Consider the following 16,531-nt stretch of genomic DNA (forward strand, 5'->3'; position numbering starts at 1 on the left):
CATTCGGCGGCTCGTGTTAATAGTCACACTCCTGGAAAGGGAGGCGTGAGCGGAGGGGTTGCAATCTGTAACCACACCACTAGATGCCGCCCAATATTACACACTGTACCTTTAATGTTCCCTGCAGAGCAAACATTTCCATTTCCAGTGTGCTAATGCACAAACAGAACTTGCATTAATGCTTTTATGGTATTAAAAAAGCACATTCATCACACAGTTGATGACATAGGTAGACAAAGAGAAAGTCTAAACTGCATATCGAATGTAACCCATCATGTGTTTGGTATTTGACGCCTTATAGGAGTTACTTTGCATGATACACATTGGAAAAAATGTTGTTGGCTCCAGAAATATCTATCTCTCTTCTTCTCTTTGTTATATTTGTGTTTTTGGAAAACAATTTTTTTTTATGTTACTGTATGCATCCTTATGATATGATTTTAGAAATGACCATTTTATTTTATTCCATTTTATTTGCAACTGCTTAGTCATTTCATTACCTAAGTAATTGTTAACAATCAATTTCTAGGGGTGGGAAACAAAATTGATACAGCATAGTATTGTGATATATTTTCGTGGCAATATTATATTGATACACAGATTTCAAGTATCAATCTTTTGTTATTTAAACTATTAACATCTTAACAATTCGACGGCCACTATTCTGTCTTTCAGAGGTTGTAGTGGGCTCAGTCTTACATCTAGAGTGAAGATACTGTTATCATATGAAACTACAAAACCTAAGGAATTAATTGGTACCAAACATGTCACGTTAGCTTGGCGGGAAAAACACAAAATAACGCACCAAAAGTTACGGTACATTTTAGTTAGGACAAACTGGCATGGCCATTTTCAAAGGGGTCCCTTGACCTCTGACCTCAAGATATGTGAATGAAAACTCTTTGATGAACTAAACTGTATCTTATTAGATAAAACAGATGTTGATAAAGTGCATAATTTGCAGTTGATAAAAAGATAATAAATCGCAATATATCTCAATATATCTTATTGTATTACTCAGCATATCGTAAAATGTCTAAAATCACAATAATATCGTATCACGGGGCCTCTGGTGATTCCCACCCCTATCAATTTGCTGTAATCCTTTGATTCTTTGTCCGTAACCACCAGTTCTGTGAGCTGTACATCTTATTGCACTTTCATATTTCGGGGTAATGAAAAGGAACATATTGCGTTTATTGATGTGAATGAAAATCACTCAAAACAGGATTAATAGTAAATATTTTTTTATGTCCGCTTGGCCGTGCTGTAGTTGTCAACAAGAGAAGGTCTGATACCCACTGCCGCCTGCTGTGAAGGGGAAAGAGGGAAAAAAAAGAGTTCATGGGGTTCATGTGCTGGCACCAGTCCTAGCAGCCACACTGTAATTTTCATGCTGACTGCAAGTGTTTCATGACGGCAAATTATGCATGAACATGACATTCAGTTAATGACAAGTCTCAAGTGGTTGCTGCTGAAGGATAAATGAAACGCTACACAAGTTCCTTTTTCCACTGTTTTGATTTACGTCTTTCTAAAAACAAGTTCACAGTTTATTGATGTATAAATACAAGTGTTGTTATTGGTGGTGTTTTCTTATAAATTCTCAGTTAAATCCTCCCTCTTTTCTCCATGCAGGCGTTTTGAGCAGCGCTCCCCTGATGCTCCCTGGTCGTCACGCTCTCAACGGCACTCTGATGGCAGCCAGTATTGGTGGGATGATTCCCTACATGCTGGATCCCAGTTTCACCACAGGCATCACCTGTCTGGGATCTGTCTCTGCTCTCTCCGCTGTCATGGTATGGCGTGCGTGTGTGTGTCTAGAGTCTGTTTTTGCACTCAGTGAGGCCCAGCAGTAGAAAAATCTGCACCTAAATATTGCGGATTGAAATTTTCTTCCAAGCTGATCGACAGAATATGTTGTTAAAAGATTTCAGTAAACACAGGGAATGGGGAAAAAGCATAAAAGAGTCAAAAATGATGCTCGAAGACGGACTCTGATGTATTTAATATGCAAAGGAAAATACAGCAAAGGATTTGCCTCTTGCAAAGGTAACAGTAGCTGTCCAGATATTTAGTCAGAGTTGAGCAGTTAATAGTCAGAGCTGTTAATAGTCTGGCAGCGATTGTGGCAAACAGGCTTAAGTTTGTAAAACTGCCAGGTTCCTGTTTGTGTTCGACTCATTATGTTGGTCTCCACCATTGTTAAGTCATGCTTAACTTTTTGAAAATGTGCCATAGAGTTTGTCAGAGACAAAGATGTCCATGGTCATATTATTACACGGCTTTGTTGAATACTCCATTGGTAAATTATGGCGTTCTACGGTCTGTTCTTTGTAGCAGATTGCTGCTATATATAACAGACCGTTGCTATGGATACGGTTCTGATGTCAGACTCTGGAGGACCGTTTTTGTGTCAACTTATTGATTTCTTAAGTAAAAAGCCGTGTAATGAGCGGGATAATGTACAGCTAGCGGGTCATTGTTGTGAAATCAACCCATGCAGGCCGCCCCAGTGTCATTCTGTCGCAGTCTTACATCGCCCTGAAGGGGGTTATTTCATTACAATGACCGGCTCGCTGTACATTATCTCTTACATAATACTAATAGTAGTCTGTTGCATATCAACTTCACCTTTCAGCTTTATTTCTCCCTGAAGGGGCAATTGCATCAACGAATGCATCCCTCCTCCATGAGTTGCTAAAACATTTAAGAATAAACTGCAACAAACCAGAGACGGTTCATTCGTCGCTTAGTTATTGAGGAAATTTTAGTTCTGCATTTTGTTATATTTCTACAGTAGGTTATTGTAATTGATCTGCAGGAAAAAAAAACATTTTTAAGAAGCTTATTCATTTCAAGGACATCATAAAAAGAAAATATTAAATTTACTCTGCATATACAGTAGCAGTCAAATGGCCCTTGATCATGACATTTACTCTGTGAAACATCTGGAAAGTGATACATTTTGTGGAATTATGCTGGAATCATGCTGGAATTATTAGCATGCACTAATGTAACTACTGTAAAAAGAAAAGAAATGTGTATATACAGTGACATGTTACAATTTACGCATTTTTTTCCTTGCTTTGCATATTTTTGTGTTGCTGGGAAAATAAACAACTGGAGTCAGTCCCAGATAAAGTGAGCACAGCATCCCTAGAGAAGTTAGATGGATATCATTTCAGTGATGCACAAATTAGTTCAAAATAGCTGATCCCTAATCAGTCGTTAAAGTACAGTATTGTGCATGTGTGTGTTCCTAAAAATAAACCTACAGTCAACAAGAACACCTCTGTGCGCATTGAAAAGATGTACACACACTCCTGGGTCTCACTGCTGCTACAACAGTTGGCCACTGTTAAACAAAAACTGCACAGATGTTTCCCCTCATGATGAAGAGAAATGGTTATGTGAGTTTTTTTTTTGTTTTTTTTTTTTAAATACATCCTAGTGGGGTTCAATCAGTACATCACTAAGCTAGCTAGTTCCAGTTGTTATGGATCACCTTTCCTCTTTTGTAGCTGGTCCTCACATCTGCTGTGGCGTTCACGGTATTAAACGGCTAATCTGATGAAGCTCCTCTCCTGTTTTCTTCTTCTCTCCTTTAGGGTGTGACCTTGACAGCAGCTATCGGAGGCGCTGACATGCCGGTGGTCATCACCGTGCTGAACAGTTACTCAGGCTGGGCGCTGTGTGCCGAGGGCTTCCTGCTCAACAACAACCTGCTGACCATCGTCGGAGCTCTCATCGGGTCGTCTGGAGCCATTCTGTCATACATCATGTGTGTGGTGAGTGGAGCGCAGTCTCAGTTTAAACAGCAAACATGCATTGTCGTGCTACTGCCTTGAGATCAGCCCAGTTTCATGTGGTTGTTCCTCTCCCGTCCACCAGGAGGGACTCTAACTTTATCATAGTGGAGTCCCTGTTGGGAATACAACTTTCAGGTCACAAATGTGTGTTTTTTGAGGAATTTAACTTTTTAATATTTCCTCTGATTGCTGTATCTTGCTGTACACTGTCAATAAAGTGAAAGCTAAAGGTAATATAATCATAAAAAAGGAAATATCTTTCTCCCATTTCAGGCCATGAATCGATCTCTGGCTAACGTGATCTTGGGAGGCTTCGGCACGTCCTCCACCGGCTCAGGAAAGCCCATGGAGATCACGGGCACACACACCGAGGTCAACGTGGATCAGACCGTAGACATGATTAAAGACTCCCAGAGCATAATCATCACTCCAGGTAACACACAAGCACACACACCCCTACACACACACTTCAGAAGGTCTCGTACGTGAGTGGAAAAACATGGTACTTTGACTTTGCCAGTCACTTTTTTTTTTTTTTCTTCAGCATTAGCGAAGTGTGTGTTCTGTTTATTTAACCTCGTCTTGACCCATGTTACATCACCATTTTGCTAGGCTAATTGACAAGTCATGGTAGAGTGGCCACACACACACACACATACTCTTAGGTTTCTGTGTGGTCGTCAGTCCCAGGTAAATAGACATTCTACAGTGCAGCGCATATATATGCAAGGTCAAGGGAAAATGAGATGGAATGAGGGTATTCTGGGTTTATGTTGACAATTCAAACACTACGTTCAAAATTGGCTCAGAAGTTCCTTTTTCAGGGGGTTAGAGCGCGGGGTCCACCCTCTGTTCCAGGTACATGCTTTTTCTCTGTTTCACATGTTTTCAATATTTGACTATAAATACGTGTCTGAATCTCCCTCTTGGACTATTGCGAAGGTGCTGCTATCCTAAAACCATCATTGTGTGGCCCGGTGACGTTTCAGTCCTCTCGCCAGACTGTTCCAAAGAGTTGTTCACTCACGTGGGTACATGTAAACACAGACTAACGGCATCCAGCCTGCAAATTGGTGATTCCAGTCACAGTGCTGAGTGCCTATATACAAGAAAAATAAAACTCTTCAGAGGACACCTCTGCAATTTACAAGAATTAAAGTGGTTACATGGTTGAGACAGGAATCCAAGTGGAGAAGAAGTGATCCGTGTAGATTAAACCATCTTTTTTTTCTTGCTTTTTTGAGACCAAATAGAAGACAAAGAGGAACACGTCTGACAGCTGAAACTAAAAGCAGGCCAAAACATTTTTAGTTGGAAGGAGTGGGAGAAATGAGAGAGCGGAAATGAGAATTTTTTTTTTTTTATCTTTTACTCAAAAGGTTCTCCAAACAATACCACACCAAGGCGAGACGAATAATAAAATGCCGGACATTTCTTTGGAAGATTATAGAAAGAAATCAACAAGTGAAATATGAGGATTCGAGTAGAAACAAATCACAATAGAACCAGTCAGAGTCATTTTATGACTCGAGTGATTTGAAAGACATCGGTCAGTTACCCAGTCAGTACAGAGATATTTCTCTCTGCGGTTGCAACTTTGGTGCAAAGACATCGATTCAAATTACACACCAAGTAGTTAATATATCACATCAGCTGATGTATCATTTTTTTTGATCATCCAAATGCGTAATCCTTCTCTCCACACTTCAGTCAGACTAGTATTGTTACACCCAACACCGGCTTTCACTCAGCCCCCTTGTTCCCATGTTGACCAGTCTCCCTAATTGGAGCCGTCACAGTCACTTTGCCTGATTGACATCTGTGGAAACGGTTACGACTCTGCCTGATAAACATAAGTGTTTTCCTGGCTTCGTCTGGCCCATCTCCGCATGGCCCGGGTCCACTTGTTTTTCTTATAGGAGAAACTCCAGAGAGAATATTGGAAGCACAAGGAAGGACAAAAAAAAAAAAAAAGTTAAAAAAAAGTCAACTATGTGTCTTGTAGAGTTTTTTTTCTTCCTGTCTCTGTGCTGAATTTGAAACCTTGTCATTTTGACTGGTGTGATGTAACGAGACAGATTCTGACTGGTTGTTGTGACAAGGCTAGTAAACACCACTGGACCGTTTGACGTGTGTTTGTGTGTGTGACGGGGTGATAAAAATCAAGTCCCACACTCCAGCAATATTAAACATGAAAGAAGTCCGAGGCCTGGAGAGAAAAACATAGACTGTGTATTGAATTCAATGCCAGCTCTCTACTAAAAGGCAAGTAACATGATTATCGGATTATTTATTTATATATATTTATATATATTATCTGAATATAAAATTTTAAATGCATTATTCAACACAAGAATTTAAATGTGAAAACAATAATGATGCATTTAACATCTTTTTTTTATTCAGTTTGGCAATTCCCTCTGCTTAAACAGCCCGGGATAAAGCCTTTTAACAAAATAAGTATTTCTGTGCTTACCAAGATATACTGTAACTAATGAATGTGCCTACTAATAAAGTGATGATCTTCTAATAATCAAACAATGTATACACCCGTAAAGAAAGTTAGCTGGTCATTTAAATATGCTTTAACAGTCTGTAACAGCGTCATTAGCGTGAGTGGAATACGCGGGAATAAATGTTCTTATTGGAAGAAGTTATATTTATTTTTAAATACTTTTTCATATATTTATAAATGATCAAACGACTGGATTGAGATCGTTAAAAGGCCTGATTTGGCCCAAGGGCCGCCAATTGAATAGGCCTGATTTAAAGTTTCACAGTTACAGAAAATGTTTAATTGAAATAAATATATATATTTGAGAAGTACTTTTTGTCTTATCTATCATTCAATCTAACCCTAACCCTTACCACAGACGACTGTGTTTATGTTTGTATAAGTGTTGCTTATCAGATAGTTTGGACTTGTATTTATTTAATGTGCTTGCTCACTCTGTGCTGTTGAGAACTTTACCCCATCTCCGGGTTGGTAAAGGTTAGTGGGGCTTCAACTAACAATTTTTTTCATTGTTGATTAATCTGTCCATTATTTTCTTGATTAATCGATTAGTTGTTTGGTCTATAAAATGTCACAAAATCACATCAGTTTTCTTCCTAAAGCTCAAGATGACGTCCTCAAATGTCTTGTTTTGTCCACAACTCAAATATATTCAGTTTACTGTCATAGAGGAGTAAAGAAACCAGAAAATATTCACATTTAAGAAGCTGGAATCAGAGCATTTTGACTTTTGTTTCTTAAAAAATTACTCAAACCGATTTAATCGATTGTCAAAATAGTTGGCGATTAATTTAATAGTTGACAACAAACGATTAATCGGTTGCAGCTATAACGGTTAGCGGAGACTAGAGCTGCAAAGGACTTTGAAAGAAGATACCGAAAAATCTGAAAATGTATCTGTATTATTAATATAAGAGTTTTTGTCTCAGATCTCAAAACTTTGTCTTGGACAGGTAAATCAAGGCAGAAGTTGTCGTCCATGCAAGGTTTTAATATCAGCTAATTCGTATCTGTTGTTTTTTTTAATCTCTCTTTCAGGTTATGGACTGTGTGCTGCGAAGGCCCAGTACCCCATCGCTGAGTTGGTGAAGATGCTTCAAGAGGCTGGCAAGCATGTCAGGTAAAAGGGGGGGATAAAACTCATCTACATTTAATGCAGTTCATAAACGGTCAACTGTTGGCTACATAGATATAGATAGAAACAGTATAGATGGAGGTACATGTAGATGTAAGGAGGGAAGGGGAAACAATTTTACCCAATACAAGATGTAACCTGAGCCATGAAGGACAGAAAAGAGGAGTTGTGGTTTGGGGCTTGATGACAAGAAGATGGGACAGGAGAGATAGGAAGAGACCTGTGTGCGAAGAAAGAATGCGGGAAAAATAGGAAATGCGAAAGAGAGGAGAGGAAGGACAAGGTACAGCGGAAGCATGTGTAATTGTCCTGCCTCAGTCGTTTGATCCTGGCTGTTGCAGCTGCTGCTACTTAGAGCATTTGTACTTGATTAGACGAAAGTGGGTGGTCAGAAAAAAAACCTTTACCCCGATCTCTTACTCTCCTATTTTTCGCTGTTCTATATTGTAACCCATTCGCTTGAATTGTTGTCTTCTTACTCTTCATATCTGCCTGCGTAATCCCTCTACACCTCTCCCTCAGTCTGAATGAACCATATGCTGTTTTATTCCTCTTCCTATACACTACAGTATGATGTTTGGAAGCACAACACACCAAAGACCAAAGTCTTTGCATCTTCCCACTGTTTTCTAATGCATGTAGACCGTACGGGATTACATGAAGAGCAGAAAATTACTTTTTCAAACGGCAGCCACAGTCGCTAATAGATCCCAGAACCCGACAGGCCATCTGCGCTCTCAATCCACCTAAACTCACCCAACAAATAGAAAATAAATCTCGCAAATGGTGGTCGATCAGAGAGAGCTAGCCGCCGGAATTCAGTGGCTGGTGTTAATTTCCTACCCTGATTACATGACATGGCTAATTGAGTTTGAGAGCTATGTAAACCCAGTCACACACATGCACTCAACAAATAATACATAGTGGAGGATTGCAGTGGGAAGCGTGTGTGCAACCAGACTATAATCACAAACGTCTCTCAACTGAACTTCCATCTTATTTACTCTTTCTCTGCATGACATCACTCATTTTTATCTCCCCAGGTTATAGTGGATGGTGGTCAATAACAGAGTCTATAGACTATAGGGACTGTGTTAAAGTACTCATTAAACTTTGTTGTCACAGGTTTGGTATCCACCCCGTGGCCGGCCGTATGCCCGGTCAACTCAACGTGCTGTTGGCTGAAGCTGGCGTCCCGTATGATATTGTCCTGGAAATGGACGAGATTAATGAAGACTTCTCTGGTAAGATCCAGTCTTTTTTTTGTCTGTTACGTACTGCACCTCCATGAATTACAAAACTGATTCATCCAGAATGAATTGTGGCCCAACATGTTTGATTCTGCTGCAGCTTTTTAGAGAGTTTTTAGAGAGTTGTCAGGGAAGGCAGTCGGCATTTGAAAATATGGTGTTAAAGGATAGGAAGGTGTGTAACATTTAGGGGATCTATTGGCAGAAATGGGATATAATCATTGTATCGCTGTGTTTTCATTACCTTAGAATGAGCCGTTTATATCTACATACAGAGCGGGTCATATACACGGAGCCGGCCACCATGTTTCTACAGTAGCCCAGAACGGACAAACCAAACACTGGCTCCAGATAGGGCCTTTCATGTTTATTTGCGTCAAGTCGGCCACCGTAGTTTTCCTACGCGCTTGGCACACGGGAGAAGTTTCAGTTGGTTGCAACATCCCTGCTAGATGCCACCAAATCCTCCACACTGCACCTTTTTAAAGGAATAATTTGACATTTTAGGAAAATACACTTATTCGCTTTCTTGCTGAGAGTTAGATGAGAAGACTCTTGCTCTCATGTTTGAATAAATATGAAGCTAGAGTAGTTGTGGTTTTATGGGAAGTCAGGTGGTGGAATTATTTCTTGGCCAATCATTTCTTCCTGGAGTCTCCGCTGGTTGCCTGACAAACGTGCAGAGCAGCCCGACCGCACGAAAAGGCGTGTGAATGACACGATAATAAAACAAAGGCAAAAGCGTGCAATAAAAACGCCCCTCTTGCTTTAGGCGTGTCATTTTCACACCATGTAGTCTATACTGACTGCAGTGTAAATGCATCTGCTTAGATATGCTACGCTCTGAGCTAATGATGTAGTATGAAAAGGGAGAAAGACTGCTTATGGCGGGAGCGGAGGTGGATGTGTCCAACAAACACACGACTTTCAACCAGGAGACCGGTGTTTGAGACCAGTGTTTTGTTTTGTGTTATTGATGTTTGTCACATGTTTTCCATGCTGATGTTGCGTTGTTTCATACGTATTTTATTTAGATTATGTACTTATTTTATGCCCACGTATGAAGTTTTTCCTAAACCTAACTAAGTGGTTTTGTTACCCCCTGTTGGTACTGCACCTTCATACACGCGTGTAATATTTGCGCCTCGGCAAGGCAAAACATGACACTGATACGCTATCCTCTGGTGGACAGGGGGGTCTAATTTGAGTTGATAAGCGAAAGACTGGATAGGGTGTAACACCATGGAGTCAAAGGTCAAAACAAATAAATCCAGTAAACTTCATGTTAAAATGATCGAGATATGTTTTTTGATATTAATTTGTCGTGTGTCCAATCAGAAACGGACCTTGTCCTGGTGATCGGAGCCAATGACACAGTAAACTCAGCCTCCCAGGAAGATCCCAACTCTATCATTGCTGGTATGCCGGTGCTGGAGGTCTGGAAGTCTAAGCAGGTGAGACATCTGGTGTGCATGCATGTGTGATAATGAGGTTGTCCTGAAGCCCAAAAAGATAAAGAGGAATGGAGGATTTTACAACAACGGGACTGCTTTTTATCGCCACAACTGAATGTTGGAGTCCACACCCGTAGAGGGGCCTCCATTTGAAGACACACACACACACACACACACACACACACACACACTCAGGCTCACATGCATAGACACAGATTGTTACAGTTCCAGGTGCGGTCCCATCCTGATCCCATTAGTGGTGACTGTGTCGCTGTGGAATGACGACATTCGGAGCATCCCGCTGGCACCATTCCGAGATCTGGGATTTTATACGGCGCTCCCACTTGTTTCCACACACACTTTCCCCCGGGGAAATCAAAGAGGACATTCTACCTAACCACACACACACTCGTATGGACGCACACAGAGACGCACATACAGGTGCACAGATTAAAAAACAAGACAAAAATGTGGGTTATCACAAAAATGCTTTTTAAAAAGCCATTCATAAGTGCCCAATTATACATGCATGAGTCATATGAGAACACACATAAACTACTTTTAGACTTTTGATGAGTCAAACTTCAGTAAAATACATCTTTATTGAATTAATGTTGCCCAAAACAAACTATGAAAGCGTTTCAGGTTATAATATAATTAGGTCTACTGATTGACGCACAGTATTTTTTAATGACATCAGTGTTGTTAAATATGTTAATAAAGCAGCTGTTATTAAATTTCAAACATCCCAGCTCTATTTCTAGCACGGAGGTCATTGAGGAGGAGAGAATGTCAGAGATGGGATTAGAAAATTCAGGCACAGTTTGAAAAAGAATTAGCTTTTTTAAAAGCTTCTTCTTCAGTATTGTCACATGTAATCGTCCAATTAGAGGCTAATGCGTGTGTGTCTGTGTTGTGGATGTAGGTGATCGTGATGAAACGTTCCCTGGGCGTCGGATACGCAGCTGTCGACAACCCCATCTTCTACAAGCCCAACACCGCGATGTTGCTAGGCGACGCCAAGAAGACTTGTGACGCCCTGCAAGCCAAGGTCCGCGAGTCTCAGAGTCAGTAAGGCGGACACCTCCACAAAAAGAGCACACACGGAGCGAGGAGGGTCAAAAACAATGAGTCACCAAAAAATATCTCCACATTAAGATGATCTTTGTTCGATTGTGACTATTTGAGCAAAGATGATTTAAAAGGTTATTGGCACACCCTTCCTGTCATCTATAAATAAAAGAAATTGTAATGGTTGTAAAAAAAATCAATATGCTTGTGCAGTAGGATCCAAGCAATGCAGATATTGTAGTTTGTCTAGGAAGGGTACGTCAACAAATTTGCATGTAGTAATCTGGCGAGCAAGCAACTGTGTCATCTTCATTATAGACGCCTATATTAATGTAAAACAATCAGAAATGTAGATGCATTAAGATGTTAGATAATGTTAAATTTCAGTGTTAAGATATTTTAGGAAATAGTCAATAATTGAAAGACAATTTCAGATGAATAGGAATTAAAAAGGAACAAAAGCAGAGATATAAAGAGAAAGAGGTATGACAGACTTAGGCACTAACTAACGTTTTTCCACACCGATAAGAGTTTTCACCCACGTTTCCTTTTATTATCGTAAGGTAATTTGGTGTTCCCTTTTATTTTCTCAAATGCTAACGTACGTCGCACCTTCTTTTCCTGTCCAAGTAAAAAGAAAAAAAGCAGAATAGCGCAACATTTTTGTAAAGTTCTTTCAGTTCCAGTTTTATACGGTATTGAGAGATTTTTGTATTTGGTCTAATAATTATCATAAACCTAGAAAATCACATTTTTAGAAGCCATAGCTTAAAGAAATCTGGTCATGCTATTTGCTTTTTTTCTTTTAACTTATGTGTCTTGTGACCTCCACCTACACTATGCCTCTAGTGCAGCAATCACACACGGACCCAAAAACATTAATAAAGATCCATTCAGACCTCGTCTATCAAGCATTTAACGCAATAAACCAAATGACACCACAGCGGTCATGTAATGCTGGTAAAGACTGCACTACTACCAACACACACACACTCTTGTAGCTCTGAAAGCTGAATGGATTTTATGATGTTTTTGAACCAGGTGCATCACGTCATCACCCTGTGTGGTTCTGGTGTTACAGTACATATGATGATGATAGCCTTTACGGTAAAGAAGGGTGTGTTTTTTTTTCAGTGAACGTGGCTCCATCCACTCCGATATGTGTGTCCTCATTATTTTTCTAGAGGAAAATGAAGGATCACTGTTTTGTAAACTAGGGCCAGATGTTAACCTGACTGTTGTGCAAAGAGTCTCAAGCAACATGACGCTTCTAATTCATTCAATTTGTCGCCACATTTCAGAATACATGTTTGTTATTATTAAGCATTTCTTAATTGGAAATGTCCTTTTTTATCCTTTGCCATAAATATAAACTTGTGCCATAACATCCCATTTTTACAATCAATCTGGATAGATTTCACAGCACAAATATAGATGAATTGCTGTATTAGCACTTCTTGAAAGATCACTGACAAAATGACAATAGCTCCCACTCTACACCTAACTAACTAATAACTAAAAACACCAGAAAGGCCATCAAGTTAGAATTTTTGACTGAGGTTGGATTGCTTCCTTCCTTTTTATTACTTCACTTTACACAGTTTTGGTGGTCATGATACAGTAGATTAATTAGTTTTCTGGTACACGGTTTGAAGAACATGAGGTGACAGGTTGGCAATCTCCGTTGCTGTTAAAATCTGTACAAGTACAAGTTAGTCGTTCTAGTTTCATCCTGGGACCTGATTACATTGACCATGACAACTATCCTACCTCTCCATAAAACGACCAACACCTTTCCAGAGGAGCCTCATCTGACCAATCACCTTTGACTGAATCGACCACAGGGCGTCTTAACGGACCAGTCATTTTCCTTCTTTCACATCTGATTTCAACCAGTCAGCTCTCATGCATCCTAAACCTGACCAATCGCCTTCTGTTTTGTGTTCACATCATGTTTTTTAACCATCAGACCTCAGTTGCTGGCTAGTTTACTGTATGTTATGCAAGTGTAGAGCTGCATATGTCATTAGTGCTCATGAGGGGTTATTGTTCTTACATGTCAATTTACACAAACGCAGTCTTTAGGGACTATTAGATTGAGATGTTTGCTTAATATTTGTTGCCATTTTGAGGAAGTCAAATCAAGGAAGCTGGAGAATATTACTAGTTTTGCCAATGTGCCCCCCCTTATGCCCGTTTTTGTCTTCTTAAGGAAAATATTTTTGTAAAGAGGCACCGTATCTGTGCAGAGCAACAATGGGGTTTTGAAGTTGTACAATGTTTCGCCGTGTTATAGGGAGATGAAATGATGAAATGTACTGTGAATGTTCCCCCCCACCCCCCTTTTGTTTATCATGGAACAGTTTCATCCCTAATAAACCTGTATTTACACTAGATGTTGCCTGAGGGTCTCATTCCTTCCCAGACACACACTCTTAAAGGTGCTATTGAATTCCCTAAATAATAAACAAGTTGATCTGCGAGGTTTTCCCTGAGGTCTACCACAGCTTTGATGGGAACGCTACCCAATTTTGTACGCCGGGGTTGAAAACTCAAATATTTGCAGCAATTAACCCGGATTAAGGATCATGAGGGGAAGGAGTTTGTATCCACACTCGCACACATGCTTCACCTCTGCAGTGCTGCTTTACACCAAATAATGTAAACACTTTGTGCAAAGAAATCAAAATCTGTCAATCAGCACTTTGATAGTGGAGGTTTCTGAGCCTCAGCAACTGACGGGGCATAAAAGATTAAAAAACTACAATTAGTTAACCAACAATAGACATGTTTTAATCTTTTTTAGGGGGGTACAGGAGGTCTTTAGGGGGAGATAGCAGGTCAACAGTAGATGTCACATAGAAGTGGTGTAAATCATCTGAAAGCTGGGAACCAGACGATTAATTTGAGATGCAGCTCAGGACTGTCAAGTTGCTCTAATCATGAATCAGAAATAAACATTATTATTATATAGTATATAAGGGTATAGAACACCATGATAGAAGTATATGATGGCAATTTTCTATTATGTCTCATAATTTGTTGCAGCAATTTTTGGGTTGAAACCATTTGTTACAAAGATTTGGTGCTAAATTTAACCATTTTTTACAACTCGAGAATTAATAATGAGAATTATCAAAAATCCCTCCAAAATACTACATTAAGACACCAAGACCTTGAGGAACACCACAGAAAAAGCCATGTTGTGATTTGGTATCAAAAACTTTTGATATCATGAGATTTCTGCAACTTCTGGCGAGCAAAGGGGAGACCCGTGGGTACCCATAGAACCCATTTTCATTCACATATCTTGAGGTCAGAGGTCAAGGGACCCCTTTGAAAAACACCATGGCAGTTTTCCCTCGCCAAAATTTACCCTAAATTTTGAGTATTATTTAAGCCCCTTCCTGACAAGCTAATGACAAGCATGACATCATTGGTGGGCTACCAACGCATTCCTTATGTTTTCTAGTTTCATATGATACCAGTATATTCACTCTAGCTTTAAGACTGAGCCCGCTACAGCATCTTAAAGGCAGTCTCAACTGTAGACAAGAAAAAGAAAAAATACGATAAAAGGACAAATACTATAAATGTTTCAGGGAGAAGCTATCTGTAGGAATTGCTGTAGAGCGCCATATTGTTGTTTCCAAATTGTCATCGCACTGAAATGGAAATTAAATACAGCTGAAGAGCTGTCTCAAGATATCAGTATCACTACACTTTTTTTAAAAAAGATACTAAAACTTTTACTTAAACGCTGTCACGATATGCCATTGAAATGAAGACAGGAAGTGGTTTATTTATACCATCGTGCCACCAGTGTCATGCAATGAGCATCTCTTCTAAAAGGAGAAGATACACACGCTGGTTAGGAATGCCACCTTCGCGACCTCAAAGTGTCCGTGCATGTGCAACAGAATGGGATCGCATGAGTCCGTCATGAGGGTTGTGACAATGACTGAAATGTAAATATCGGCTTGTGTGACATTTTCACCTACAAGCGGCACTTGATTGCTTTTCATCAGCGGAGAAAGGAACTGGAGGTACTTAGAGAAGGGGAGTGGTGCCTACAGAGATGCAGCAGATAGATTTATGAAGATGGGGATTGCATGTGTGTGCGATGAGGGTGGCTTCATCCTGTAACAAGTAGCACTCAGACAGGCTGTTATCTGCTCTCATGGTGGAGGAGATCTGAGGAGAACTGTCAGTCCCACAGCAGAGGAGAGATGCAGCGGTAGTGATAAAAGAACAGGTTGAGAAATCACTTATTTTGTGTGCATCATCTGTCTGAATTGTTCTTGAATGTGAGTGAAAAGTTATTTCATCTACTGTATATCAATAAAGTGTACTTTTAATGATATACTGTATGCATGTGGAGGGTCTCAGGTGCTGACAAAGGTCATGTATGTCTTAGAGAGTGATAAGTGTGAGAGATACCATGAAGATCCACGGCCTGATAAGACCTGAGGTGACAGCCTCCACAGCTCAAGCTGGTCTATTGTCATACTGCCAGTATTTACCCAGAGTGCTGAAGGATAGCCAGCATGTTCCAGCCACAATACGCCTCCATCCCTCCTCCCTGCAGGGATAGAGAAAAAAACACAGTTTGTTTTGCCTGGCCTTGCATGCAATTTGACGTGGAGGGGATTTAATTATGAGTGAATCTATTTGATGATGAGACATACTATGTGGAATCCACGTTTGATAAGGTCAGCGAGTGTGCACGCACATGCGTGAGAAGAAAACATGCAGTTGTGGATGAAGTGTTCTGATTGTTTTGGTTAAAAAGTGCAAATACCACATCAAAATGTCACTTAAGTATAAGTACAGAAGTGTATTCAGCAGTGTACCTCAGTATAAAAAGTAGAAAAATAGTTATCTTCATGCAGAATGTCCGCTTTCAGCATTATGAGGCTCCTATTGACCCCCTTGTTTGAGTTAGACATACAGTTAATTTTAATTCAGGGCCTGTCTGGAGCTGCAAAACATGTGAGCATTGTGATGAAGGTAGCACAGCTTGTAGTCTAAGTATATAGTATATAAGTCTAATGCAGTGAGGGCCAAAGTGCAAATGTACTATGTAGTATTAGGGCCACATTGAGGGTAAACAAATCTGAGATTTCAAGAATAAAGTCATAATATTACAAGGAAAAAGTCATAACTTTACAAGAAAAAAGTCGTAATATTACGAGAACAAAGTCATAACTTTTACGAGAAAAAAGAGTTGTAATATTGCGAGAATAAAGTCATAACTTTACAAGAAAAAAGTCGTAATATTACGAGAATAAAGT

General features: G+C 39.8%; 1 protein-coding gene across 1 annotated transcript in view; it reads left to right on the forward strand.

Annotated features, from left to right (window-relative positions):
- nnt (nicotinamide nucleotide transhydrogenase) overlaps positions 1-13,633 on the forward strand; it is a 37,294-nt gene extending 23,661 nt beyond the window's left edge. Inside the window, exons 16-22 of the mRNA XM_037751883.1 lie at positions 1,639-1,799; positions 3,612-3,791; positions 4,086-4,245; positions 7,366-7,447; positions 8,588-8,706; positions 10,051-10,166; positions 11,092-13,633. Of these exons, the coding sequence (XP_037607811.1) occupies positions 1,639-1,799; positions 3,612-3,791; positions 4,086-4,245; positions 7,366-7,447; positions 8,588-8,706; positions 10,051-10,166; positions 11,092-11,241 (968 nt within the window). The 3' untranslated portion in view covers positions 11,242-13,633. The remainder of the gene's footprint in view (positions 1-1,638; positions 1,800-3,611; positions 3,792-4,085; positions 4,246-7,365; positions 7,448-8,587; positions 8,707-10,050; positions 10,167-11,091) is intronic.
- Positions 13,634-16,531: the final 2,898 nt, after the last annotated feature.

This window comes from Sebastes umbrosus, chromosome 19, assembly GCF_015220745.1.
Source record: "Sebastes umbrosus isolate fSebUmb1 chromosome 19, fSebUmb1.pri, whole genome shotgun sequence".
In the NCBI taxonomy this organism is placed as follows: domain Eukaryota; kingdom Metazoa; phylum Chordata; class Actinopteri; order Perciformes; family Sebastidae; genus Sebastes; species Sebastes umbrosus.